The sequence below is a fragment of the Terrapene carolina genome, unplaced genomic scaffold (genome assembly GCF_002925995.2).
Source record: "Terrapene carolina triunguis isolate 2854851 unplaced genomic scaffold, T_m_triunguis-2.0 Scaffold706, whole genome shotgun sequence".
NCBI classification, from domain to species: Eukaryota; Metazoa; Chordata; order Testudines; family Emydidae; genus Terrapene; species Terrapene triunguis.
This window is the reverse complement of record NW_020665057.1, coordinates 3,475,932-3,503,279: the sequence shown is the minus strand read 5'-3', so window position 1 is coordinate 3,503,279 and position 27,348 is coordinate 3,475,932. Positions and strand designations below refer to the sequence as shown.

General features: G+C 39.1%; 1 protein-coding gene across 5 annotated transcripts in view; it reads left to right on the top strand.

Moving 5' to 3' along the window:
* The window catches only part of TBCK (TBC1 domain containing kinase), a 180,116-nt gene that overhangs the window by 114,753 nt on the left and 38,015 nt on the right, over positions 1 to 27,348 (top strand). For all 5 annotated transcript variants that reach the window (XM_024206568.3, XM_024206570.3, XM_024206571.3 and 2 more), the window contains exon 23: positions 6,809 to 6,984. In XM_024206568.3, coding sequence (XP_024062336.1) covers positions 6,809 to 6,984 — 176 coding nt within the window. The remainder of the gene's footprint in view (positions 1 to 6,808; positions 6,985 to 27,348) is intronic.

Here is a 27,348-nt window from a genome sequence, read left to right as displayed (position 1 = left end):
CATTTCTTCTTGACATCTGTGTCCTCTTCCCAAAGGAAAAAGTTTCTGAGATGGATTAAATTGGGCACAAAGACCTATTCAGTATAATTCTTCACTAAATAAATACCATTTATGACAGGATTTGCTTCAGTAATCGTTTGTTCAGCACGCTTTTTCTGTGAACAGTTAAAAACAAAAAACCTTTCAAGTGCAGTTGTCCCAGGCATGTTCCTTTAAGTTGGTGCTTTGTGTTTTTTGACATCCACCCAAAATGCAGACAGTTGGGGATTTAGAAAGGTTGCTGTATTGTACTGAATCTCAGATATTCCATAAAGTCCATGTTGCATTACTGATATCAGTTATTTTTCACAAGCTTTTAAGGCTTCAGTTTGTGAATAGAATATAGGAGTTACATTAATGACAGGATTTTGAGTTAGAGCAGCAATGCATGTCATCCATGCCTTCCAGACTTTACCTAGAGAGATTAATGATTGGCTTTGTTAGAAAATATAGCAGCTAATTTGCCAGTGTTTACTTAAAAGATTTGTTTATCCAGCTCATTAAACCTTCAGGAAATAAATGTATTAACTAGATATATTTAATGGTACACAGTAGCCTTTAGCAACTTTCCAGCCTAAAGAGGAGTGGCTAGGGGAGAAAGTTTGAGGTATATTTTAATTTTCCTCCAAAAATATGACAACTAATGTTTTGATTTGTGAAAGAAAATTCTTACATCCTTACATTCTTAAATCTGTTAGTCTTTAAGGTGCCACCAGACTTCTCGTTGTTTTCTTGCATCCTGATAAAGGAGAAAAGCCATCCATCTTCTTTATGACAGAATGCCCTAAATGTGCTCTGCTCTTTCTGTGATAACATTCATTAAAGACATATTCATAAAAACTAGCCGTGTCCATATCACCCATTCGTCACACCGAGGCATCCTTCTCACTTCAGATTGATTGTGTTGACAGAGGAAGGAGGCAGTAGTTGTGCCTGGAGAGGAGAATTCAGTATATAAGGTTCAAAAGGGGAACAACATAGTAAAATAAGGTTCAGGAAAATAAGTACAATATTTTTGTGGGCTTAGTATTTTTTTTAATGTATAGCAAAAAGCCCTTTGTGTGTGTTAGATCATTTATATTTGGAAGTGGGAATGACATTTGACATATAATGTTAGCAGCACACAAAAGGTTCTCTCTCTCTTAATGACCAAATTATTTTCATAAATGTAAAACTCTAGTAAATTTAGGAGACAAAGTTTTTAATGTAGAATAGTGGCTTACCTAGTCTGTGCAGTTGAGTTTTTTACTAGAAGGTTGCTGCGTTTTTATAAAAAATTAAAATGTAGGGAGGAGAGCGCCATTGTTCAGGGCCAAGATTTCCAAAAGTGACTAGTGATTTTTTGGGTGCCTCAATTTTTAGATGCCCATCTTTTGAGACTTCTTCTAAGGGCTCAGTTTTCAGAGAGTGGGTGTTTTGCACTTTCTGATAAACAGGCATAAGATGTCTCCAGACGGACACCAAATATGGAGGCAACCAAAATCACTTGTCACTTTTGAAAATCTCAGCCCAAATGTCAAATATTTTCATGCAGGATTAAAATTCCTCACAATGGAAAGTTGTCAAGTTTACAAACAGTTTTCATTAACTGCATTAGCAATCATGTTTTAAAACAAAAAGCACACATTTGAAATTACACCAGTCCTACAAAACACAACCCCAATGCACTTCTGTGAGCATGCATGTTCAAGTAGTATTCATGCACCCGCACACCGCTCTCTTCTTTTCTGCCTCTCTAGCTTTGCCCTCCCTATGCATCTCTGATCACTTCTTGGGAAGTGACACTGCCTTGAATTTTACAACAGCTCTGCTCTCAGAAGGACATAGGCCCTTTAAAATTACAACATACAGTGTGTCTGCTAGCACCAAGCAGTCAGACATAGTTGGGAAGTGCTCTCTGTGTGTCTGCTCATGTGCTCATGATCCAGAACTCAGTTGCTAATGTACATCACATTTTTGGCATGCCAGCCTTAGCAGTAAATTTCTCATATGGAGTGGTGTGAATGTGGAGAATGGTGTAAATATTCCTTTGCAGTAATATTTTGTTTTAGAACTACGTGGGAACAATTTTACTATCTCTGGAGCACCAAACATTTGGCATCTTCATTCATGTTTTGACTTCCATAGTGATGAACTGTATATTTATGCAAAATGTAAAAGTATTAAAATGGGAGGCCAGTATCTAAAAGAGAAATCAAGCCTTTCAAAAACATCAAATATTGGAAAAGGAGTGGGGAAGGGAATATCCAGGTCTGAATCAGTGTAATTCCAAGCTCTTGCTGTGTAAGCGCAAAAAACAGAACACAACAGGACAAACAAACAAAACTATACTTAACTGGAAAGGTTGTGAAGCTTATACATATAGTGATTGAAAAAAAAACTATGGTTAACCTGTAAGGACAACAAAATGCAAAGCAGAGGATAAATAAGGTTTGAAGGTTTCTCAGAGATGATAAATATTAATACTGTATTGTTAACAAGTATTCTGTGTCTGAATTTCACCAAGTTAATGTCTTTTTTTTAATTGCCTAAAATTAAAGTTTAAGATTCTACTGTACTGAAATACCCAATTGCTTTTTAAAAAGCAACTAAATAAGTACTCATACTACCTGTAATATTGTGTCTCATGTTATGGGGGGAGGGATAGCTCAGTGGCTAGAGCATTGGCCTCCTAAACCCAGGGTTGTGAGTTCAATTCTTGAGGGGGCCACTTAGAGGGGAGGGCAAAATCAGTACTTGGTCCTGCTAGTGAAAGCAGAGGAGGCTGGACTTGATGACCTTTCAGGGTCCCTTCCAGTTCTATGAGATAGGTATATCTCCATATATTAAACTGATACATTAACAAAATGTGTTGTTTTTACAAAAGCTATTTTCTTTAATTTAAAAATGAACAATTTTCAGTAACAAGATACTGATATTTAATTAAGTGTTTTTTCAGTTCTGAAGAAGTTACATTTTACTAGGCAGGCCTGCTACACTTCTGCCTTGGGGACAGAGCCTTTCTCCTGCATAACAAAAAGACCTACCATCCTCCACGTCCATCGACCTACAGTATCAAGAGAGAGGGACAGAGTCTCTCTCACTTGTTGGCCAGCCCTACCCCCTGACGGTGATCAACATCTCCGCAACCACCCACGCCCAGTCCCTCCCCCCGCCGCCACAGTGATTTGCGTCTCTGAAGCTGCTCCAGGCATGCTGGAACAGACGTGCTGCCTGGGCTGCTGGGGAAGAGATGCGAGTCCCCCTCCAGATTTCTTTTGTGTTTTTCTGCGGGAAGGGAGGGCACAGAAATAGACGAGCCATATAAATTCTCTGCCCACACATGGGCGCAAAATTCTGTTAAGAGTAAAATAAAAAGTGGGCAGCATTATGTCCCTTAAATGTAAACAAACTTGTTTGTCTTAGTGCTTGGTTGAACAAGAAGTAGGACTGAGTGGACTTGTAGGCGCTAAAGTTTTACATTGTTTTGTTTTTTTGAGTGCAGTTATGTAACAAATCTACATTTGTAAGTGGCACTTTCACGATAAAGAGATTGCACTACAGTACTTGTATGAGGTGAATTGAAAAATGCTATTTCTTTTGTTTATCATTTTTACAGTGCAAATATTTGTAATAAAAATAATATAAAGTGAGCACTGCACTTTGTATTCTGTGTTGTAATTGAAATCAATATATTTGAAAATGTAGAAAAACAGTCAAAAATATTTAATAAATTTCAATTAGTATTCTATTGTTTAACAGTGAAATTAATAGCGATTAATTTTTTTAATCACGATTAATTTTTTTAAGTTAATGACGTGAGTTAACTGCGATTAATCGACAGTCCTAAATATTTTTTTTTTAATTTAAAGTGTTATGACAGTGTTGTCATTATTATTACTTAAGTAATGCAGGATAATAATAGGAACAGAGGAATTGCCATACTGGATCAGATCAATGGTCCATATAGTCCCGTACCCTTTGGCCAGTACCAAATGCTTTATTGGAAGGTGTGAGAAACCCTGTGGTTGGCAATGATGGAATAACTTGCCAATAAGAGAAGTTTCTTCCTGACATCTGTAAGCTAATAGTTGGCTTATACCCTGAACTATGAGAGTAAATATTCCTTAGAACTGTTTTTTAAAGCTTTTCTAATACAACTGTGAATATATAAAAGTTAAGTTACAAATACTTGATAACTAATACCCTGCATTCCAGTTATAATCCTGGATTTTCATTGAAATTACATTACAGAACACCAGACAGGGGGTGGGGGTAGAATGTCATTTTAAATTGCTCAGACTTTCACACATGAAAAGTCATACAGTTTTGCTAATCATTGTCCTGGACCTAGCTGGGTACTTTGGGAAGTGCTTGATTCTGATTGTCCTGACATTTTATTAATTGTTTGCTAAATGTTTTATTATCCCTCAAAAGCCTTTTTTTTTATATATATATAAAATGGGTAGGTAAAAATCTAACCCAATTGTGCCACTTTGGCACAGGAAAAAAGTGAGCGCATAACGATCTTCCTAGCAGATTCCCTTACTGTCATTTATAAGGCTTTACATCACTCTGGAAATGTAGAGGCCTTAAAACTTTTACAGGTTTTTATGCTCCTGGGGGAATTGACTGAGAATGGGAACAGTTAACTAACAATTGAATAATTAATAATGTTACTATGCAGAGAGGTTGCTACATTTCTGCCTCAGAAAATCAGATCAATTAACCTAGATAATTCCTCTCCTTCCTTGACTTTTTTGTTTTAATAACTTTGGGGTATGTGTAGACTGTTATGTCCTCCCACAATTCTCTGTTTTACTTGGGCACTGTTGGAGGTGGAGGTGCTCAGATGCCTTTTTAAACTTGCGAAGGCATCCTACTTTTATCTCCCTTCACACACAAGTATTGCTGAAATTTTCCTAGCAGTTGTGAAAAATATGCCAAGAATCCCAGTTGCAGGGGATATAATTCATGATAGAATCAGGCTGGAACTGTCTCCCTACAGAAAAATAAGAAGTTGTAAACATGTCAGAGAATTTAGTTGAAGTTCTCATCTCCATACAAATAAACTGAGCCTTTTAAAATGTGAGCAAATCTGTGTAATATCAACGCCTTGAAACCTATATTCTGAGCCATAGAATTGGTGCAGTTTTGCAAACTTTGCTTAAATCAGAAGGCCTGCATTAGTTTTGCCACTTCCACAGATTTTCCTGGAAAATATTAGTAAACAGAAACTTTTTTACCAAGTCACCTGTAAAATGAAAAATTAGTAATTACATTGACTAATAATACATCATATAAAAGAGCACATCTAGTTGTCAAAGAACTTGACGTACAATACTGCTGAGAAGTATGATCCTGCATGAATACCCTTGTTGGAAGCAGGGAGGCTGTGATTTTATCCAGGGCCACAGCAGGATGCTTGCTAGAGCTGTCATTAGAACTCAGGAGTTCTTAGCTTCCAGCCTGTGCTCATTAAGCCCCTCAGTCAAGAAAGCATTTAAGCACAGTAACTTTAAGGGGACTTAAGCGTATGCTTAAATGTTAAGTACTTTTCCCGAAAAAGGATGACTTCTTGAATAGACCAAGTCTTTCTTTTTAAACATCAAAGAAATTGAAGTAAGTAGTCCTGTCTAACTGAAATATTCTACCTTATGTTCCACCCTAAACTTGGTAGGGTCGTAATGAATTGCTATCCGTCCCAGAGAGATCTAGAACTGATACATCCAGTGCTGGTTGTATTTATGTCATGTCTTGTGCGCTGTCATAAGATGCAGGTTAGGGTAATTCTACACACTCGTGTATTTGTCCCATTTATGAGACTGAAGGTCAGGTGAAACAAATCAACTGGTCCTTTTGCTGTGCTCAAGAAACCATGTATTCTTATTAACTGCTTTGGTCATAATTGCAACACCCTTGCTTTCAAAACATACATAGCCTTGATGTTATCACTTCTGAAATAATGTTTGTCATAGGATCACTTTTGGTTACACATTTCTTCATTCTGCTTTGATAATTTGCAACTGGTGATGGGAATATTTTAAAATATAAAATAAGCTAAGTTCAGTAATGTCGTGTCATGTACTTCAGCCAGCATGCTGTCCTCTGAGCTGCAGCCAGTTTTGGATTGAATTCAAAGTAAGACTAAGACAAATCCATTTTGTGTGCAGTCAAGCACGAAATAATGTTGAGATTTCCTGTTTTCCAGTAGACAGATAGCATATAGTTTTTTCAAAAATAGCAGGCAACACAAAGTTCAAATTCAGTAACTTTGTTTCACTGGACTCTTTCAATCTGGGAAGTAATAGCTTTTAGCAACTGTAACCATGACACAGAGGGCATTGATTTTTGGACCAGCTGAAAGTTCATGCATCATGTAAATAGATGTTACTTGACTTGTTTTCCATTGTATATCTACATTTAAGAGCGTTTTGGTTTACAGTATGCCAACAATTTTACTGAAATACCTTTACTGTATAAGTAATTAAATTCATCTACTAAAATAACCCTATAGCTTCAGTTGGTTATGGTATTTTTTTGCTTCTTGTCTTAAACAGTTGTATAATGTAACTTTGCCGCCACTTTACATTCCCGAGGTGGCTGCATTTCAGTGGTGGATAAAATGAATCCCTATATAATTTGTCTGTAAAGTCTCTTGGATGTCTCTTGAATTAACTAAATGGTTACTAAAAATTGAAGATATTTTTTCAGCAATAGTTTCACTGGTCTAACTGATTTTGCTAACTTTCACATCTGGGTTTTTGCTTGTTTTTCAATCCTTGGTCAGAAATCGACATTGAACGTTGCGTCCGTGAGTCAGTCAACCTTTTTTGCTGGACCCCTAAGAGTGCAACATACAGGCAACATGCACAGCCTCCAAAGCAAGCCAGTGACGGCAATGGCTCAAGAGGTTCAATGTCCTGCTTCACAGCAGATTATCAGGATGCACCTAAAAGTGACCTGGTGAGTGTTTTAGGATTATGCTTTCCTGTCTCCTCTAGAAAAAGATATAGTGTTAAGGGTAATGCTACAAAAACGTTATTAAGAAAATCACAGGTCTGTTGTTATATTGTAATTCAGGTTTGGCTTCTTTTAGTGCAATTCTTTATTATTATTCATTACTAAACATGTATATTGTTGGCTCCTAAAGACCTCAAATAGGTTGGGGAGTCATTGTGTACACACATAATAAGTGACAGTCCCTGCCCCTAAGAATTTGCGGTCTAAAACACAGACTCTTTAAATTTACAGTAATGTTTTAAAATGCCTTAGATCTTTCTAAAATAGGTTTTCTGGAAAAGGTGTGTTATGAAGGTCTTATGTTCATCATACAAGACTGGCAGTATTACAACTTGTGAGTTAGTGAAACTAGAAATGAGTTGCACCGATTATCCTAACCAACTGACAATAATGCTTTTATACCTTTGCTATGTGATTTTCCCACCCCAATCGTGGCTTTTAGTTTCAAAGTCCTCACGTACCTGCTGCCTATATTTCTATGTACTTCATGTCCTACATAATGAGTAAGACCTCGTGACCTTCCCTACAAGGCAACCAAATGTAATTCCAGCACATTTTACAAATATGATAATGCAGAAGTTGCACAATTTCACTTCAAGCAGAGCTGGGAGTAGAGTCTGAGGTCTCCAATACAGAAGACCTAAGTCTCTTCCACACAGCCTGCTCTTGTGCCAGATCTGTGGGGCTGGCTGTCCTGCCTGCAACTGCTGCTCCAAACACCTGGAACTGTTGAAGGTTGAGGGGTGTGTTTTGTTTTGAGGAACAGTTTATTGCAGTGAATGAAAGAACAGCTCTTTGGGGGAGGCAGTGCCTTCCTCCCCACCTGTATATGTTGAACCTTCTGATTTTTGCTCTGGTTTTGATATCAGTGTGATCTTTTAATTTTTGTTTCAGTTCCATTTTGATCCTAAAGCTGCTGTAAGGAATGTGCCAGTAAAATTATTTTATCTTGTGCCAGGACCTCCTCCTACCCCATCTCCACTCTTTCGGCTCCGTAAAGCATTTTATTTCCATAACAGAGTATTATCAAGGGCCTGGCTGCAGGACTATGAGCAAGCTCTTGCTACTGAAGAAGAATAGTGAAGGGAGTAAAGTTTCCTTGAGAGGGTCAGGAAACTTTGCACTAATGCAAGACAGGCTGTGGTCACTTCTGATTGCTTTTTCCATCTGGCATGTCACGTTACAGTTGTTGTTCAAATCTTGTAAGTGAGCAGATCTTGGGTAATAGTATGTGAATGAGTCCCTGTGTTTTCTGTTACCAGTGACAGTTTTTTCACAACGAATAGATCTGTACTCTGTAGCAATTTTGCCTGGCAAAAATAATTTCCAGATGTCCCCTTGTAGCTTCTTTTACTCTAGCCTAATAGTTATTTCATTGTCAAATAGGCTATCTTAGATTAAGGACATTGGGCTGTTTTAAACTTTCCTTCCTCAGCAAATGCTCAAATCTCCTGATGAGTTTTGCAAAAGATTTTAAAATGATTTGTATGTGTCCCCCATCTTGAATCAGAATGTTTGCAGAGCTGGCATTGCAATTGCAAGAGAGATGCTTACACAAAGTGCATTATTATTCAGTAAATTATGTTAGGCCATTAGAATTGCTTCCATCTGTTCCTTCTTAACCATTCAGAAATCAAGGCAATGAAGTGTGTGGCTTAAATGTACCTTACTATGGCAAATAGGCTTTTCAACCTCCTTATCATCCTCTGACAAGCACAAATATTTCAATATTTTTGTTTTACATTGTAATACAAAAATTAAGGATGGGACTTCTGTAATCTCTTTACAAAAGTGAAAAGCAAAATATAAAACTAAAGAGGAGCTACACATTGGCTTAGCCCTTGTGGACTATAATCTTTCACAGTAATATATTAACTTAAAAACAGACGCTCCAGCTGCTTATTTCTCATTATAGTTATTAAGGCTACAGTTGGGATTAAGATACAAATACCAGTAGGCTTACAGTTTCTTCAAGCTGGTTTTTCCCTAGGCCTGGCAGCACTACTTTAAAAGTCCGCATTTCTGCATTTTGTTCAGTCCTCTACTCTGAGATGGAAGAGTGCTTAGCATATCGTAGTCGTGGGACCTGCTTCAAGTTGAAGAATTCATCCCCTGCTCAGGTCATGAAGTATTTGGCTGTGGAGTCACATCAGTGTGTTTTGGGCACTTGCTTGTAATATATATGAGCTCCTAAGTACGGTATCTCTTTATTTCTGAAATATCAAGATGGCCGTGTTAGTGGTCCTCACTTGAGCTAGCAGGGTTTTAAAGACAGTATTTAACTTCAATATTTTATGTTCCATTAAGGTAAAAGAGTGCTGAGAAACATGGAAAAATTAACTTCCAGGAGGAGTTATTTCACGTTATAAGACTTCTACCTTTTACTCAAACTGAAACTCCAAGAAGAAACATGATGGCACTGTACTTCAACAGAACTGAACGATTTAGAAAAACTGCTGACTTATTGATAAGCTTAAAGCTGAAACAGAGGAAAGAATTCACTAAGGTTCTGTTTCCAAATGGATATGTAATTGTGTCAGGGAGATGTACAAGGCCAAGGGACCTTCTGACATAGCATGTGCTCTTCCAGATCAGTTATAATATCCTGGACTGAATAGTCTTGAAGACATTCAAGGCCCAACAGTCTTAAAACACTACATACTCAAATGTCCAGGACTCAGTAATGTGCAAATAACCTGTGTCCCCTTTCCCTATTCTGCTAGACACAATCTCTTTTTTGCTCTCTGTTCAGTAACCACAACTGGTTGCTTCCCAAGAATAAAGGATGTAAAGACTGGCACCTCCAAAGGAAATGTTGTCCTAACAGTCCTTTTCTCTTTTCTGAGATGGCAATGATCTGACACCTTTTATTTTTGAGAAGGTTTTATTTTGAATTTTTTCACTTCAAGTGTCTGCTGTTCACTGGCAGAGCTATAGTCTCATGCAGGGCTTTGTCCAGTATGTTTATCCATAGTGTACATAGTTATGATCATTTCAGTAATTTTCACATCAACGTAATTGTTATAATAAAAATGTTCCTGTAGCACATCTGTTTCCAATCTGAGGAGGTGCAGCCACCTTCCCCTTTCCTTATGGATAGATGCGGGTGGGGGATGTCTTGAACCTTATGGAAGAGTGTCCTGACAATTTTTTTTGGCCTGTCTTAGGAAAGGAGACCGTAAGTGATTGGCTTGTTTAGTCTAGCAAAAAAAAGGCTGCGAGGAGATATGCTTGTTCTCTTTTAATGCATTAGGGAGGGTAAATACCAGGAAAGATGAAAGACAAATGGATATAAACTGGCCATGAACAATTTTCTAACCTTCAGAGGGGTGAAGTTCTGGAACAGTCTCCCAATAGCTGGTGTGAGGGCAAAATACATAATTTAGTTTTGAGAGAGAGTGGGAAAATTTATGAGTTTGCTTGTATGACGAGGTTGCCTGTGATAGTAGAGGGCAGAGGTCAACAACCCTGGGAGCTCACTTCTGGTTTGTCTTAAAAGCTCATGCTTCAGAACTTCAGCTGGCCACCTGCAGGAGTCAGGAAGGGATTCCCTGCTCCAATAAATTCTGTTTATCTCCTTCTGAAGCATTAGGGATGGCCATGGCTGGAGATGAGACAGTGTATGAGAGGGGCTCTGAGCTGGTACTGAGTATTCTTTCTCAGGCACTTGTCTGGCTGGTTCTTGCTCACGTGCTCAGGAACTAATTGATGGCTCTATGGGGGTCAGGAAGGAATTTCCCTGCACATCAGATTGGCAATGAGCTTGGGAGTTTTTCGCCTTCCCCTGCAGTGTATGTATGAGTGTATGTCACTTGCCAGGATGATCTGGGTATATCTCACTTAATCACTGGTGTTGAAAGCCTTAACAACTCACCCTTTTGGACGTCTGACTTCAATATCGGCATTCTAGCCCTCCAACAAAACCCGTTTTCTGGTCACCGTTACATTTGTGAGGCGAGTGTCAGGGGTGGCAATGTCCTCCATGCATGTTCCACAATGATGAAGTGGTGCTGAGAACTCCACAATCATTTCTCCCCAAAGTTAACTCTTCTTTCCATGCCTCTCAGGAGATTATTCTTCCCTTATTCTGTCCCAGGCCACAGCATCCGACCGAGAAGCTGTGACACAACTTGGGCATCAGAGGAGCATTGAAGAATTGCACTAAACATACAGAATCCATGAGAAGGTCAGGCACACTGTTTGTCTCCTTTCATCCAAAGTGTCAAGGACTCGGAGCTTCCAAGCTATCCATTGCTATGTGGCTCAGACTATGCATCATGGGGGCCTATAAGGTATCAAGCATCCCTGTTCCAGAAGAAATCAAGGCACATTCCACGAGATCTGTAGAAACCTCATGGGATTAACAAGCAAGTGCTTCCGCCACTGAGATATGCAGAGCACCCATGGGCATTGACTAACACCTGTATCAGACACTATAAAGTGGAGTGCCTGTCTTTTGCAGAGACCTTCTTTGACAGGAAGGTGCTACAGGTGGTGGTGGCCCAGTATTGCCTTTTGACAAACCTTAGTGGGCCGGATTCCTTTTCTAGCTCATTCTATTTACTTTTTCCTTATCCCTCTCTACTTCTGTTTCACTGCTTGCTACTTCCCAGACATAACAGAGCTGTGGCAGACGCTGGGCTGCAGAATGGAAAATTTTTTACCAGATAATTTCCTTTCTGCTAGCAGCATCTCCCACAATTCTACCCAGCCTGGATGGCTCTGTAGCCAAGGGGTCAGCTTTTTATTGGACAGTTACTATGCAGACAATTGCCTGCTGTACATAGTTAATAAGTTGGCATTTGATGATGATGTAAATATATTTCTACAAGTTTCACCCAGCTTTGGAATGACTCATCTGGCAACAAAGGAGACATGGCCAGCACACACTGTGCTGCAGCTTTGATTCGCTTCTGGAAACTACAGTGTGTTGGGGAGCAGCCCAGAAATAACAGAATTGTGGGAGATGCTGATAGCAGAACGGAAATTATTGCGTAAGGAATTTTCCATTCTCTGTTTTACAGCAGGGGGAAGCTGAGGCATAGAGCTTGTAACTTGCTCAAGGCCACAGAGAACACTATTGTTAGGGCCACGACCGGATATTGGGACTACTTGATTCCTCATCCAGTGCTTAAACCACTGAACCACATTTGTTGTTGAATTATTATTTGTATTATCGTAGCATCTAGCATACATTATTTGTATTACCCAGACATTGACCAGAACTCTCTTCTGCTAGGTGTTGTACAAACACAGAACAAAAAGGGTCCTGGCTCCAGAGAGCTTACAATCGAAGTATAAGATAAGAGACAACAGATGGATACAGACACACCTGAGAGTACAAGAAAACAATGAGTCGTTGTTGGTCAGCATGATAGGCAGTGATCAAAGCACACTCGCAGCCTCACTGTTGTCAAGCTTGTTATAGGCATCATGACAAAGCAGAGCGTTGAGGGATTTTAAGGAGATGATGAGGTAGCTTTCTGGATAGTTACAGGAGTTCTCCCCGAGCGTGATGGGCAGTGGGGAAAAGCCAGAAGGTGCTTGTTTGAAAATGTAACAAGTGGAAGATGGAGGCTGGCATCATTGGCCAATTGAAGGCAGTAGTTGGCCTCTCAGTGGTGAATGAGAGATGATAGGTAAGGTAGGGATAGGTGAGCATTGAAGAGCCTTGAAATTGAAGCCAAGTTGCATGTGTTTGATGCAAAAGAGAAGGGGAAGCCAGTGGAGGGATGTGAATAGGTTATAAAACCAAGGAGACCCAAAAGTAAGAGAACAGTAGGCATGCATGAAATAGTCGGGTAAGACATTTTTCTTAACCTCGAGAAAAGTTCCACTGTCTGAGCCAAAGTACTGGCCTTATCAGAAAAGCCTCTTTGATGTTGCTCCACAATTCCTTTCACACCCCTAAAGGACTCTGGATTATACTAGATTTATATTGGAACTCCCTTATTTTTATATAATTCTTTTCATGCCATAAGCTGTATTTCCCCTGTAGACCAAAGCCAGCAGTAGACTCATCCAGTCCACCAGTGCCAAGGAGTTAAGCAAACGTTTATGGTATGTAACACAAAAGGGAAAAAAAATTGTAGTTTCAGCTGCTTTCCCTTTTGTTGTTTTTATTTTTCCTTCTCCCTCCTAACACATGTTGTATTTTATATGGAGTGCTTCAGTATGATGGCTGCATCCCTTCTGAAACTGAAGAGAAATCAGGCTTTCCAGGTACTATGGCAGCATACTAGTTTACCATGTTAGAATTTACAGGTAAAGACTTATGAATATACTCAGTTGTTTTAATGATTATGAGGATATGAATAATGTGGGTAATTGTACTATGAGGGAGCTATTCAATATGAAGGTGTAGTCTATAAACATGTTCATTTTTATGCACTGTAGTTTTTTTGGCAGACTTCCAGTCATGCATATGTGAAAGTCAGTGTGTCTAGTGATCATAAGAGGCACCTGGGGAGTTTAGATTCCTAAAACCAATTTAGTCTATGTCACCGGCCAGCAGGAGTTATGTTAGTCTTCAAGTAAAGTTTCTAAAAGGTCTTTAAGCTCTTTAGATTGTTCTCTTAATCCTAGGGCCATTTTTCCTTCGACTTCCTCACCCACCTCTCGTAATAAGATCAGTGCCGGGGAAATTTGCTGCCATTGCCTGTAATGGGGCCAGATTCTAATCTTCAGTGTACAGCACAATCAGTAGTGGATTTCAGAAAATCCAGAGTACTTACTTGCAAATCTAGCTCTTACAAGCAAATTTCTCAAGACCCCTCCTAACTGTCTTCCCACTCCCTGAAACAAGCGCACTACTTCTGTAGTATGCTTGTTTCTCCACTAACGTGGTCTCCAGTTTCAGATGGGTTACATTTATCTTTTGAGGTTGGATGTTTAGGAGTGGGAACAGATGGAAAATGGCGGCCTTGATGGAAAAACCATCGACTTTACAATGAGGGTATTTTTACGACTTTTTAAAATTTCAATGTTTAATTCTAAACACTGGCTGTCTCCTCATGTATTTGTATTTTTCTTTAAGCTGCTTGACTTTGTCTCTTGAGTGCTTTTTATTGACTATCCAAATATTTGCACAGTATATGTCAAAATGTTACAGTACTTTGGTTACCAATAAAATTAAAAGTGTTTGCCCCTGGGTAAGTATTTTTCTCCCCAAACTATCAGCTGGTAAAATTAAACCTGTTTTTACCCTTAGCATTACTTAACTTTCTTCTTCTTACTGACATTTAATTGCAGCTGCATTAAAAGGCTCAGAAACCTACCTCCTCCTTAGACTTCCCAAATATGTAGCTTAATCTTTTACTCTTTCAGCCATAAAACATGTCTGTACTGAGATATAATCTCAAGAAGGAAAGAGAAATGTGTCCCGCTTCAATAGGATGCAATACGGCCTCAGATGGAGTATCTCCATGCTGACTTTCAGCTTAGCTACAGCTTAGCCTTTTAGTGTTAGTGTAGTTTAGTTATTTTATTAGTTTGATAGGGCTCTTATTTGACTTTTTCCCCTTCATTGTTGTCATTGCTGTCGTATCCCCAGGCTTGAAGAGCTGCCACCTGCAAGGAGTTCATTTCAGTTAGTGATGGACATTCCAGGTGCCTCCACTGTTTGAAAGAGACTCACATACCTAATAGTGTAACAGATGCACATCTTTTAAAAGCAGATCTAGAAAAAACAGGGAAATCAAATTTAGACTCTTCATGAGGGAGCAAACAAATTTGAGCTGTTGAAAAGTGTGTTTTAACTGGTGAATTAGGCATGTCATAATGACATCAGAAGCCAGCAAACACTTAAACTTATTGGGAGCTCGCTGATAAGCTTTATAAAGTTTTCACAATATCTGATCAGTACAGTGCTCCAGTGCGCCTACTAGACAAGTGCCCATGTAAAGTAAGGAGAAACATAGAGCATAAGAGGGCCTCTCCTGCTGTTTTTACAGCTGCTCCTTAGCAGGCCCAAAATACCAGGTTTCCCTTCCCGAAGACCGTAGAAGTACTAGGTTTTCTCTACTGCTGACTGTAAAAAGAAGTCCAAGAATACAATCTGCTGCCAGGTTCTACAGACCTCCGAACTGTAGGAGAGTAGGGGGGTTTTTTTTTTTTTTTTTTTTTTTTTTTCTCTTTTTAATGATAACTGAGATTTTAGTCTTCTTCCAACATTTGCAGTAATCCTTAGGGTTTGTAGTAGTTGGTGACTGACTCACTGTAGATGAACCTAGAAAATAGCCTAATTTCTGTGAAATTTAAATCAATCACTAGAAGCTGAGAGCTGTAAGATCCCTACCAAGATGCAGTTTGAACATCTACACATCAGAAATGGTTGATTATTTGTGTAGTAGATTTTTTTAAAAATGTGTATTTTTACGCGCGTGCACGCACACGCACATGCACACACACGCACACGCACACACACACACACACAGAGTGAGTGCTTTGCAAATTATACAGTCTGATCTCTTTTAACCACAAGTAAGAAAGAAAGTTATGACAGCCTTGTTAAATGCTGTGTTGTGCTGACTGATTATACTAAAACTGCTTTAAAAGAGTACCTTCTAGTATAAGTTTGTGAGGAAAAACCCATTAAGGAATATAATAACCACATGAACTACAAGGCAAAAATGAGCTCAACCTAGTTTGAAGCAGCCAATCCTTCACTCTCAAAGCAAACTTTAAAACTACTGACCCAAGACATGGAGGTGAAATCCTGGCCCCTTTGAAATCAGTAGCAGTTTTTCCATTGAGTATTTTGGGGCCAGGATTTCACTCAAGATGTCTGGTCATAGCCAGAGTTTTAAGCAGGAAAAACTCAGAACAATCTACTAAACTGCGAAATGAACCAGGGATCTTCAGTAACAAAGGTACAGATATCTGCCACTTCAGCTACATTAATAATTCCAGTGGGTGATAGCAGTAGTAAGCTCTTATCCTGTATGTAGCTCAGTCATTAGATGGATTCCAGCACATTTAGCCACCTTGTTACACACTCCTGTTAGGGGGGAAAGCTTGCGACGCTCATGTGACAGATATGGCAATTTCCCCTAATATCTTACTGTATTGCATTTATATATCATTGCGGGCCAGAGACTGTATATAATTCCATGAGGGGAGGTGACTTCAGTCCTTCAGAAACTAAAAACATTGGGAGGTGATTAGGAAAATTTGCTCAGCTGTAACACCTCCAGCAAGGTACCACTATCTGCAGTCTTGCATATAGTGGTTCAAATTAAACTCTCCAGGGAGCAACAGACAAAGAAAGGCCTTTTGGATAAATAGCTGGAGTATAAACTTACTCAGGCCCTTCTTTCTAATCCAGTAAACAGACAGGACCTTCTGTCCAAGGTAGGGTCCCAGTCTTTAGGAAAGGTTTGGAAAGACTGACACCTGCTAGAGACAGAGGTTGGAGTTGAGGTGACCTCTGTAACGCTTTTTAGCATGCGTCTGGGATCTTTTATTGTTTTAAATATGTTTTCTCTTTAATGCTTTCATTTTAAGAATAAATGTACTTGCTTGGAATCATAGAATATCAGGGTTGGAAGGGACCTCAGGAGGTCACATAGTCCAACCCCCTGCTCAAAGCAGGACCAATCTCCAGACAGATTTTTACCCCAGTTCCCTAAATGGCCCCCTCAAGGACTGAACTCACAAACCTGGTTTAGCAGGGCAATGCTCAAACCACTGAGCTAAGAGCTGTGTGGCAACTTATACCTGTGGGCAATTATGCTGTTTACAGTCTCTGAAGGGGGAGAGCAAAACTCAGACTCTGGCGTGTTCAAGCAGTCTGGCTTGCTGGGAATAACACAGTGTAAGCCGGGCACTGTGAGCCTAGGAAAACCCCAGTCAGGAAGGAGAGAGATGCAGGTCTCCACCCAAGAGAGGTAATGGCTGGAAGCCAGAAGCCTAAAAATGGATGCTGCCCTTCCTGGACCACAGAGGGGGGAGTACAGATGCAGTTGCCCTGAACTGTGACAGCTTGTCCCAAGCAGCTAAGGACCTCACAAATTCAAATCCCAGTATGGGCCATCTCCATTGTGGATTGCTAGTGGGGATTGCACCTAGGATTTTTGGCACAAAAATCACCAGTCACTGGTGGTCTGTGGAGCACTTGATTGTGATCTGCAGAGAATTGTCTGGTTGCATTGTGCTGGCTCTTCTTCTTTGTTTCTAGCTGCTAAACTTAATTAAAACAAGCTAAATATACATAAATGCTTTCCTGGTATCAGTTTTCCAAGTAAGCAATTGCTGTTTGCACAGAGATGATATGTGGCCACAAATAGGACAGGAGGGGGTAATTTAGAAGACAGTGTCTTTTAAGATGTGGTCCACATTATAAACAAGCTTGGAAACTTGGCCTAACCTTCAGTGTAACTGCTATGTGATTTTTCATAAGACATTTTATTAAGTCTATTTTTTGTGGCTTTTGTGAGGACAGTTGTGGGCTTATTGGGATGCATGTCTATGGGATATGCCAGCAATGCCCCTCTGCTATGTACATTGGCCAAACTGGACAGTCACTATGCAAGAGGATAAATGGACACAAGTCAGATATAAGGAATGGCAATATACAAAAACCTGTAGGAGAACACTTCAACCTCCCTGGCCACACAATAGCAGATGTAAAGGTAGCCATCTTACAGCAAAAAAACTTCAGGACCAGACTCCAAAGAGAAACTGCTGAGCTCCAGTTCATTTGCAAATTTGACACCATCAGATCAGGATTAAACAAAGACTGTGAATGGCTATCCAACTACAGAAGCAGTTTCTCCTCCCTTGGTGTTCACACCTCAACTGCTAGCAGAGCACCTCACCCTCCCTGATTGAACTAACCTCGTTATCTCCATACTGATTTATACCTGCCTCTGGAGATTTCCATTACTTGCATCTGAAGAAGTGAGGTTCTTACCCACGAAAGCTTATGCTCCCAATACTTCTGTTAGTCTTAAAGCTGCCACAGGAAACCTCTGTTGCTTTTTATGGGACCATAGTCATGCATGCTGATGTATATTGCTGCTAAGTCTGTGTCTGATTCATAACAGGATATATAATAGCTGAAATGCAAATGATATTGAGTTTCAAATTGACATTGCAGTCTCTGGAGATTTGAAGCTTAAATTAACCAAAGGAAGCATTGCAGTCCTTTGTGTTCTACCCAGTTTTTAAAAATATGAATGTAATGATTATGGTTTAGGGTTTTTTTCTTGCAGAAGATAAGGCTTTAAAATCAATAGCCAAAGAAAATAAAACAAGAAATATACTAAGTTATTAAATAACAGCCACATAATTAGGGCTGTCGATTAATCACAGTTAACTCACGCAATTAATTCAAAAACATTAATTGTGATTAATTGCAGTTTTAATCACACTGTTAAACAGTTGAAGTGTATTGCATGCTTTTGATGTTTTTCTACATTTTTAAATATATTGATTTCAATTACAACACAGTATACAAAGTTGACAGTGCTCACTTTATATTATTATTTTTATTACAAATATTTGCACTGTAAAAATGGCAAACAAAAGAAATAGTATTTTTCAGTTCACCTCATAGTACTGTAATGCAATCTCTTTATCATGTAAATGCAACTTACAAATATAGATTTTTTTTGTTACATAACTGCACTCATAACCAAAACAATGTAAAACTTTAGAACCTACAAGTCCACTCAGTCCTACTTCTTGTTCAGCCAATCGCTAAGGCAAACAAGTTTGTTTACAGTTACGGGAGATAATGCTGCCAGCTTCTTATTTACAATGTCACCTGATAGTGAGAACAGGCGTTTGCATGGCACTATTGTAGCCAGCATTGCAAGGTATTTGCGTGCCAGATATGCTAAACGTTCATATGCCCCTTCATGCTAAGGCCACTGTTCCAGAGGACATGCATCCATGATGATAACAGGTTCTGCTCGATAACCATCCCAAGCAGTACGGACCGCCGCATGTTTATTTCATCATCTGAGTCAGATGCCGCCAGCAGAAAGGTTGATTTTCTTTCTTGGTGGTTCTGGTTCTGTAGTTCCCGAATAGAGTGTTGCTCTTTTAAGACTTCTGGAAGTATGCTCTGCACCTCATCCCTCTCAGATTTTGGGAGGCACTTCAGATTCTAAAACCTTGAGTCGAGTGATGTAGCTACCTTTAGAAATCTTGCATCGTTTAACAGTACGATTAATTGTGCGATTAATCTTTTTAATCGCTTGACAGCCCTATTGGTAATCTAAAATCTCTAAAGAATGTTATGGTTGGTTATCAAATTGTAATCTAACTAGAGTTTATTTTAATTGAATGTAAACTGATTTGTAACAATCTGCTTTGTTTCCACCTTCATAGGTAGAATTACAAGAGCATGTTGTGATAATCTAGAGATTTAGATCAGACAGATTCCTATTTAGATGATGATTAAGAATTGAAAACATATTTTGACCTGATTTGCAGTTTGTGAGAGTCCTTAGAGTATGATTAGCCTGCAAAAGTATGCAGTGTATTACTGCAGAGTCCAAGTATTCTGTAAGTGTCTGTGCCTTAGGCTCAGGTTCTGTATCCATTAATTGTCCAAGCAGTTCCTCTTCACACAACTTTTCAATTATCCCCACATTTGAGTTTAAAGCTGTGTGTATTCTAGACACTGAACCACTCTGACCTCCCTCAGTTAGAATTCCATGACTGATTTACAAACAAGTTTATAGACTTGAATCTGCAAATAAAAAAACAAAAAAGCAAGTATATCTATGGTTCCAGTGAAGCTAGTTAGATGCAACTTCCTCTGATGAACATTTATCCTGCTAAGAATCCTCTAAGTCTTCTGTGTGTAGCATTAAAATCAGATGATCTAGAGGAAGAAACTCACCTTTCCCTCTTTTTTTAGGAATGCTAATTTTTTTTCTTCTGTTTTGGAGACTATTGTTTAAAAATGGATTTTGATCTCCTGTAGCTCTAGAGATCAAAAAATCTTGATCTTTTAAAAAGTAGAGAGTATTTGCAGTAAAAACAATGCAAATGGTAACTAGTATAGTGGAGAATAAAAATATGGGACCTAATCTTTCTCTCTTCCCATGCCTGGGACTCATTGAAGGAAGTAGTTGTATGCTGGAGAAATGAAGGATCAGACCTGTAATAATACATTAAACATGATGCAGCACAGCCAAGAAATGTTGATGGCAAATATTGAAAGAACTAAAATAAAAATATTCATCATGGTTGAGCAATATGGGTTATTTCATTCTCCAAACTTCCTAAGTAATTTGGTCATAGCTGGTTACCACAGCGATGACAGTCTCTGACCCACATGCAGCACAAGAAAATATAGTTTCAGGATATTAGAAAAGCTTTCCAGAATCCAAAAAGTCTCTCTGGCCAATAAAGTGCATGCCCCTCCACACTGAATTTTAATTATGGTCACAGGCATAGTTTAGCTTGTGGGCTCTGCTAAATGACAGGGGTGATTTTTGCCACCTATCTTGGTTAATGCTCGTTTGACTAGCTGATAATTACTGGATGATCTGATTCCCAGCTGGTTCCCAAATGCTAGACAAATTATCTTGGCTCCCCTCTTGGTGATATGACACCGTGTGAATGGCATTGCACGCCACTGCAGAAGTTTTAGCTGGGTTGGTAGAAGGAAGGGAGTCTCCTTTCTGCTTTCTTGACCAAGCAAGTAGTAGGTTTGTCTTAAATAAAAGTCATTCTGTGGCATATCTTGGACTGGACCTGCCAGTTAGAGTGAATTGTTTCTCTATGGCATCTTCTAATGCTATAACTCTCTGAAGATGTCCAAACAGTTTTGTATGCCTCTTATCTATCCTTTATTTTTTCAGCAATAAATTCTACTTGTTTCTCTTAGAACTGAGAATGTTCATCATTAAAGCTTGAGACACATTAAGAAGAAAAATAATTAGAGGTTCTTGTCCTGAAATCAAATAACTTGGTAGTGTTAGCTGTGTAATCCTTTCACTAATAGATGTTGGGCACGTTCTCCATTCTGACATATTGTTTAATTACAAAATGAATTTTTTTAAAGTGCATTACTTTTGATAGTGCAGTGGTTCACAAACTTTTGTACTGGTGACTCCTTTCACATAACAAGCCTCTGAGGGCGGCCCCCCTTATAAATTAAAAACACTTTTAAATATATTTAACACCATTATAAATCCTGGAGGCAAAGCGGGATTTGGGGTGGAGGCTGACAGCTTGTGACCCCCCCCATGTAATAACCTCGCAACCCCCTGAGGGGTTCCGACCCCCAGTTTGAGAACCCCTGTGATAGCGACTTACTAAATAATTGTTCAGTGCTTTATGCACTACAATTTATAACTTTATTTCATGTTACCCTCCATCCACAGGTATTGTACAACAAACTATGAAACACTGAAAATAGTGTGGTTTTTTTCTCTGACATTTGTTTTAAAAGAACAGTTAGAAATGTATCATGAAAATATGTCCATGAGAACCAACAGATAGCATACTTGTGTAAGCCTGTTGGAAGTGCCAGATTCAGAACTGGATGCATAGTTGTTTAAGGAAGACAAGTCTCTCACATTTGAGCATTAACCCTGGCTATTTTTGTGAGAGACATCACTACTAGAAATAAATCTTTTGGCAGCTAATATGTATGTGTGGCGCAGTTTCCTGCGTATGACAGTTTTATTTCCTATTTGATTAAAGAGGCCATATTTTTATCATAAAAATAGTAGTCTGTGTCTACAAAAGGAAAATGAAAAGAGCACCACAGTGCCTATTAGGTTTCGTTTTAGTTCAGAAATAATTCACTGAGTAAATCCACTGGGTGTGCTAAAAATATGCTTTAAGATTAGAATTGGTTATAGAATTTGCCTTCAGCTTTGCTCTGCTTCTGGTAAGCCAAGTTTGATTCCAAAACCAGATCTGGTCCATTTGTTGTTACTTTCTGTTGTGTAGCATAGTAAAATATTGGAGATTAACAGAAACAATTTTTTCTGTGTAAGGTGACATGAGAAAATGGCTTTCAAAGTCCTAATAACTGTATAAAACAAACACACACACCCCTTCCCCACACCCTCAAATCATCCTGGAATAATTTTCTTGTATGCAGCATATCATCACTAGATTTTGGGGTCATTTTAGTGAAGACCTAGATCCCTGTGCTAGATATAGCAAGTGTGGTAAAGACATAATAAAGGTATGGTGGAGCTAATAGTTGAAGTTGTGTAATATGTGGGATATTATGTATAATATAATAAATAAATTAAACCACCCTACATTAAAAGAACAATAAGGTTTCATTTCTCCCATCCCCCCCAATGGCTGTTTGACTTGATGTTCCTCTTTCCCCAGGCTCCATGTCTCAGTTCCTGTGCCTCCTGCAACCTCCCTGTCTCCTTGTCTCAGTTCCACCCTCCTCCTATCCCAGTCCTCCCCTCATCCAACCTCAACTCCAGGTCCCATTTCCAGCATCCTGTGGCTCCTTGTCGTGCACCTGGCTCCTCACCCCTCTCTGTATTTGAGTCAGGGTTTTTCTGCCTTCTCCTGCTTGGTGTCTAAGTGCCAGCAGGAGGAGCATTGAGAGCATGGAAGATAGTCTCCCAGCTCTCTATTCCTTTGCTTGATGCCACAGCTAGACTTGTGCAGCCAAGAGCAGAAATTGCAAGGAAAGTCCTGCTCAGCCCCTGTATCCCCAGGATTGGGCATGCTCAGTGCAGATGGAATCTTCAGAGAATTTAACTGTCAATCTCTAACCAGTCTCTGCTGAACACATGGCAATTGAGATTTTCAGGGGCTTATAACTTGTAAAATCTGCCAAATGTAGGCAGATTTTCATAGGGATGGTAAAAGGCATATCCCCCAACAGCAGGCAGTGGTGCTAGAACTATGGGTACTGGGGGCTGCCGCAACCCCTGGCTTGAAGTAGTAATAACAAACACTAAATATATGGTTTCCATTATCAGCACCCCTCACTATGAAAATTGTTCCAGCACCCCTGAGACCAGGGCAACCCACCTGCCAAATTTCAACTCCCTGCTCAAATGCATGAAGGCATTAGAGCTTCTCAACAAAACGGTTGTAAAAAAATTTTACCATGGGCAAAGCAATGTATTTCTCTCCTAACCTCATTGTAAGAGACCCCTGAGCATGTTTTTCCTGACATTTAAAAAAAAAAATCAGCCTGAGGCAGACATCCAGCATGGAAAACTTTGTCCTGAATGGTGAAGTTTGACTAAGTTAAAAGTAAATGAAAACAATGTCTTATAATGGAAAGTGTTGGACAGTCTTAACTCTTGAGGCTTTACTAGCGCCATATACAAACATGAGGTTGTGGGATATACATTTCTATTACCCTAGCTTGGGGATTACTGTATTACAAGTAATCCCATGATTGGGCCAATACAATTTTTTCTCTAGCAACCCATAGCAAACTGACAGGGACGACACAGAAAAGTCTCTTAACCAAACGTGGAGTTTCAATTTGTAGTGTTTTAAAAAATCTTTTTCTGAATATGAGAAACAATACTTCCCATGTTAGGATCACCCCTTTTATCTTTTTAAACCTGTAATGAGCACTCTTTAATGATTGAATTGTTACTCTTGAATTGTTACAGTTGTTACATTATTACGTGTGGTAATAGAGAGAGCGTGCACTGCATACCATGCTAGATGGGAGTGAATCACTAGATCACTCTGGTTCCAGCATAGAAGCTCTTTGTAAAAATCAGGTTAAGAAAAATCTACTGGGTCAACCAGATCTTTCTCCTGCCATAGCAGGAGGGGTCCTTACGCTATATTTACAATCTCTAATTTAAAATGTCTTAGACAAATGGGACTTCCACTGCTTCCTTAAGGCTAAATAGATTTTCAGGATATTCACTCTAAATTATTTTTATCAATTTCATGCTGTCGCTCCTAGTTACAAGCCCCTTTTACCAATTCAGTTCTTCCTGAGTTTTCACACCCTTCAAATACTTGTCACAGCTACCTTCTCTCCCCCATTTACTCCCCAGATGTTTAGCCAAGTTGTACGTAATCAGTTAATATTTTTGTGTAAGTCAGTCCCTTCAGTCATTTTCATCATTACTGCTTTCTCCGTTTTTCCCCTCCCAACTTTATAGGAATTCAGGTTTTTATAGTAATTGTCCTAAACTCTTTAGTATAACCATTTGGTTATAACTACTGTAGAGTTTTATAGCAGTTTATAAGGGATCAAAACACTCTAATGTGCTTTAGCAACAAACTAACTCAATATAATTGGCAGGGTCTCCAGACTGGTGTATCTGGATTATCAAATAAATAAATAAATTTCTTCCCTACCTACAACTTCAATTTTTCTAACTACGGCTGACCACTACTCTGGAATCAACAGATTTGACTAACAATCCTCTAATAATAAAAAGGATGTTTTAATCAATACTGCATAATATCCAAAGACAGTGTGAGAAGAAGGAAACCCATCCAAACTGTAGTGCTTGAGAGCCAAGGTAAGGTTGGATTGATATACCACACCAGTGCCAATCTCTTGTAACTGTGTACCTGTGATAGAAATAAGCCATGGCATTATTAATGATGTTGAATATACAGGTCCTTAATTGATACTTTGTCTTTAGGTGGCTGAACTATCCATGATTTAACCTGCTTTGGTTTTGATTGAAATTATTTTGATCATATTTACTATGCCTTAAAATTTTGTGATGATTAAAAAAGCAGTGCTGTGAAAGTAACACTATTTCTGCATCAATCTTCTCCCTATTTTAGCCAACAGTAATACCAGTATATCTCCACCAGCAGCCACTGGTGTTTTAAGCACCCTATCAATTAGACTTCCACAAGCAGAGCTAGATGACAAGGGACTTAAAACACCAGTAGCAACCAAAGCATGTCTGTTATAGGGGTCCTAACATTGAAGGATCTAAACTGATGTTAAGAATGGTAGGCAGTTTTTACAAAATTTCCGTGGTGTAGACGAGGTCTCTCTTGTCGCATTCATGTCCTTTTAATACACTAGCAATATGCTATTACTGCTGTGAACATTCTAGAGTAAGTCAAGGTGTGAAAAAGGAAGCTGTATTTTCTCATCTCCATCTCATTGGGTAACATTATGAACTAAAGTTCTGTACTTCGGATGATGATGTAAGGGGAAGAAAGAACACTGCTTGGTTTTCAGATTCCAGGCTGAGCTTGCAATGAACATAGTCAGAAAAATCTTGGTTGGGGCCCTAATCATGCAAATACTTATGCACATGCTTAACTTTGTACATGCCTGTAATCCCATTGACATTAATGGAACTATTCATGTGTGTAAAAGTTTATAGGATTGAGACCCTGATTTATAAATTGAGAAAATATATCAAAGTCACAAAGAGGATAAATGTGGAGCACAGATATCATTTTGAGTACCTTTGCTGATTATAACCATATTTTTAAACTTTGAGAATCCTGCAGATGAAATATGGATCCTAAATACGTTACTGAAAAATATTTAAATTTGTCACTGCTAATGTAGGACACAAACAGTGTATTGTTGTCTCTCAGCAGGCCCTAGTAGCAGCTAACAGACTTTCCAAAGCTCTGCTGATGTTGCTCAGGCTTATCCATAAAATAGAAGGGACTCTACTAGAACCCCAGAAAAAATCAGTATCTGCCAAATGGAATTGGTCCTAATTGGAGGGGGGAATTTTTATGTTCATGTTAATACAGTTTTTTTAAGTGGGGTATAAAACAACAATTTAAAACTACTTAACAAAACAAGTATTCTTCCATGAACATTTCTTTCCTAAAGCTAAGTAACATAACTTGATAATAAGTCTAATTACTTATAATTTCCAAAGGAAACAGTATCCAGCAAATGTAAGAAATTAGTCACTGTTTGAAAGTGCAAGAGGAAGTTGTCACTTCATTCCAGTTTCTTCACTTGCATGGTTTACCTTTGAGTTGATTTACATTAACCTGTGCTTTGTGTGTTTAAGACACAGCTAGACTGCAGCTAAGCTTTATAATTTCAAATGGTTTCCCACAGTGGTAAGGAGAGGTATTTAACCTTTTACTGAGCCAGCAGTAAATGAGACTTTGCAGCATGCCTACCCAGCAGCATATAGTGGAGAATTTTCCCTTCTGCTGTGCAAAATCAGCTTAATCATCCAATTATGTTATTCCAGGGAGAAAGAGGTGGATTTGCTTAGTAACAAGCAGTTCTGGCAAAACGACAGAGTTCATTTATGCTTTGTATATTGTGAAAAAGTGTGTGTGGTATTTACCACATTATAAGGTCTGCATTCTTGATTGAATATGAAAGAATAACACGAAAGTGTCTTTCTATGTCTCATCTTTAACAATTTACTTTTTCTCCTTGTCCCTTCTGCCAGACATCCTTTTCTTGCTTTTCTGATTTAACTTACCACCCTTCCCCTAATGTCATTAATAGTGGATTTAAGCATGAATGTCTTCAGCGGTGGCACGATGGTAAAGCACTTTACACTTTTGAGGCCATCAGTATGTAATATTAATAGTACTTTGTTTATAAACAAAAAGGACAATATTAATAAGGGCCCTCTACCCCTTGCAGAAGTTCTTAGAAGACTGTACCTGCCTAATTATAGAGACTACAAATTTTGAATCAGTTTGAATAATATTGAGTAGCAACATCCAATTAGTTGTTGGAGAGAGTTTAGAATGTGTAAAACTCTTTTGGGGATAGAGGCAAAATCCATAAAGCTACCACCTTTTCATCCTTAAGGCTGACCTCACCTGTGATATATACAGAAAACTGCTATCTGATAATATCTAGATAAGTTGACAGGAATTCAGCTGGCTCTGGGCCCAGTCGCCTAGCAACCTAGTATACTTGGCTGGCCCTAATAAGCCCTTGCTAAATGGCTGTGCTTCCTGATCAGGGGAAAAAGGGCCAACAGATCATTTAAGCACTGCAGCAACGGCTGTACGGTAGCTGCTCAATGCATTCACACCTGCAGCTGTGCCAGCCCAGCTTCCTGCACCAGCCCTTGTTCCAACTCGTGCCTGCTCGTGCTCCAGCCCTGGTTCCTACCTTCCTCAGCACTCCTGACTCCAGCCATTGACTTGTCTCCTGACCATGCCTTCGGTTCTGCCATTTGGTTTTGCTAGGTCAGACTCCTGACCACTAGGTCGCACCGCTTCTACTCTGTTATGTGACAGTGGTGAATTGTGATTGTGGTTGGCATTTTGCTGTGTATATAGCTAGTCTGTGCTTTTATTTTTCTTCCTCCCTCTCCCCTGTCTCTTTATTATTTCACCCACCTGTTAGGTCTTGTCTGTTTAGACTGTGAACTCTCCAGAGAAGGGGCTGTCATGTACAATGTGTTT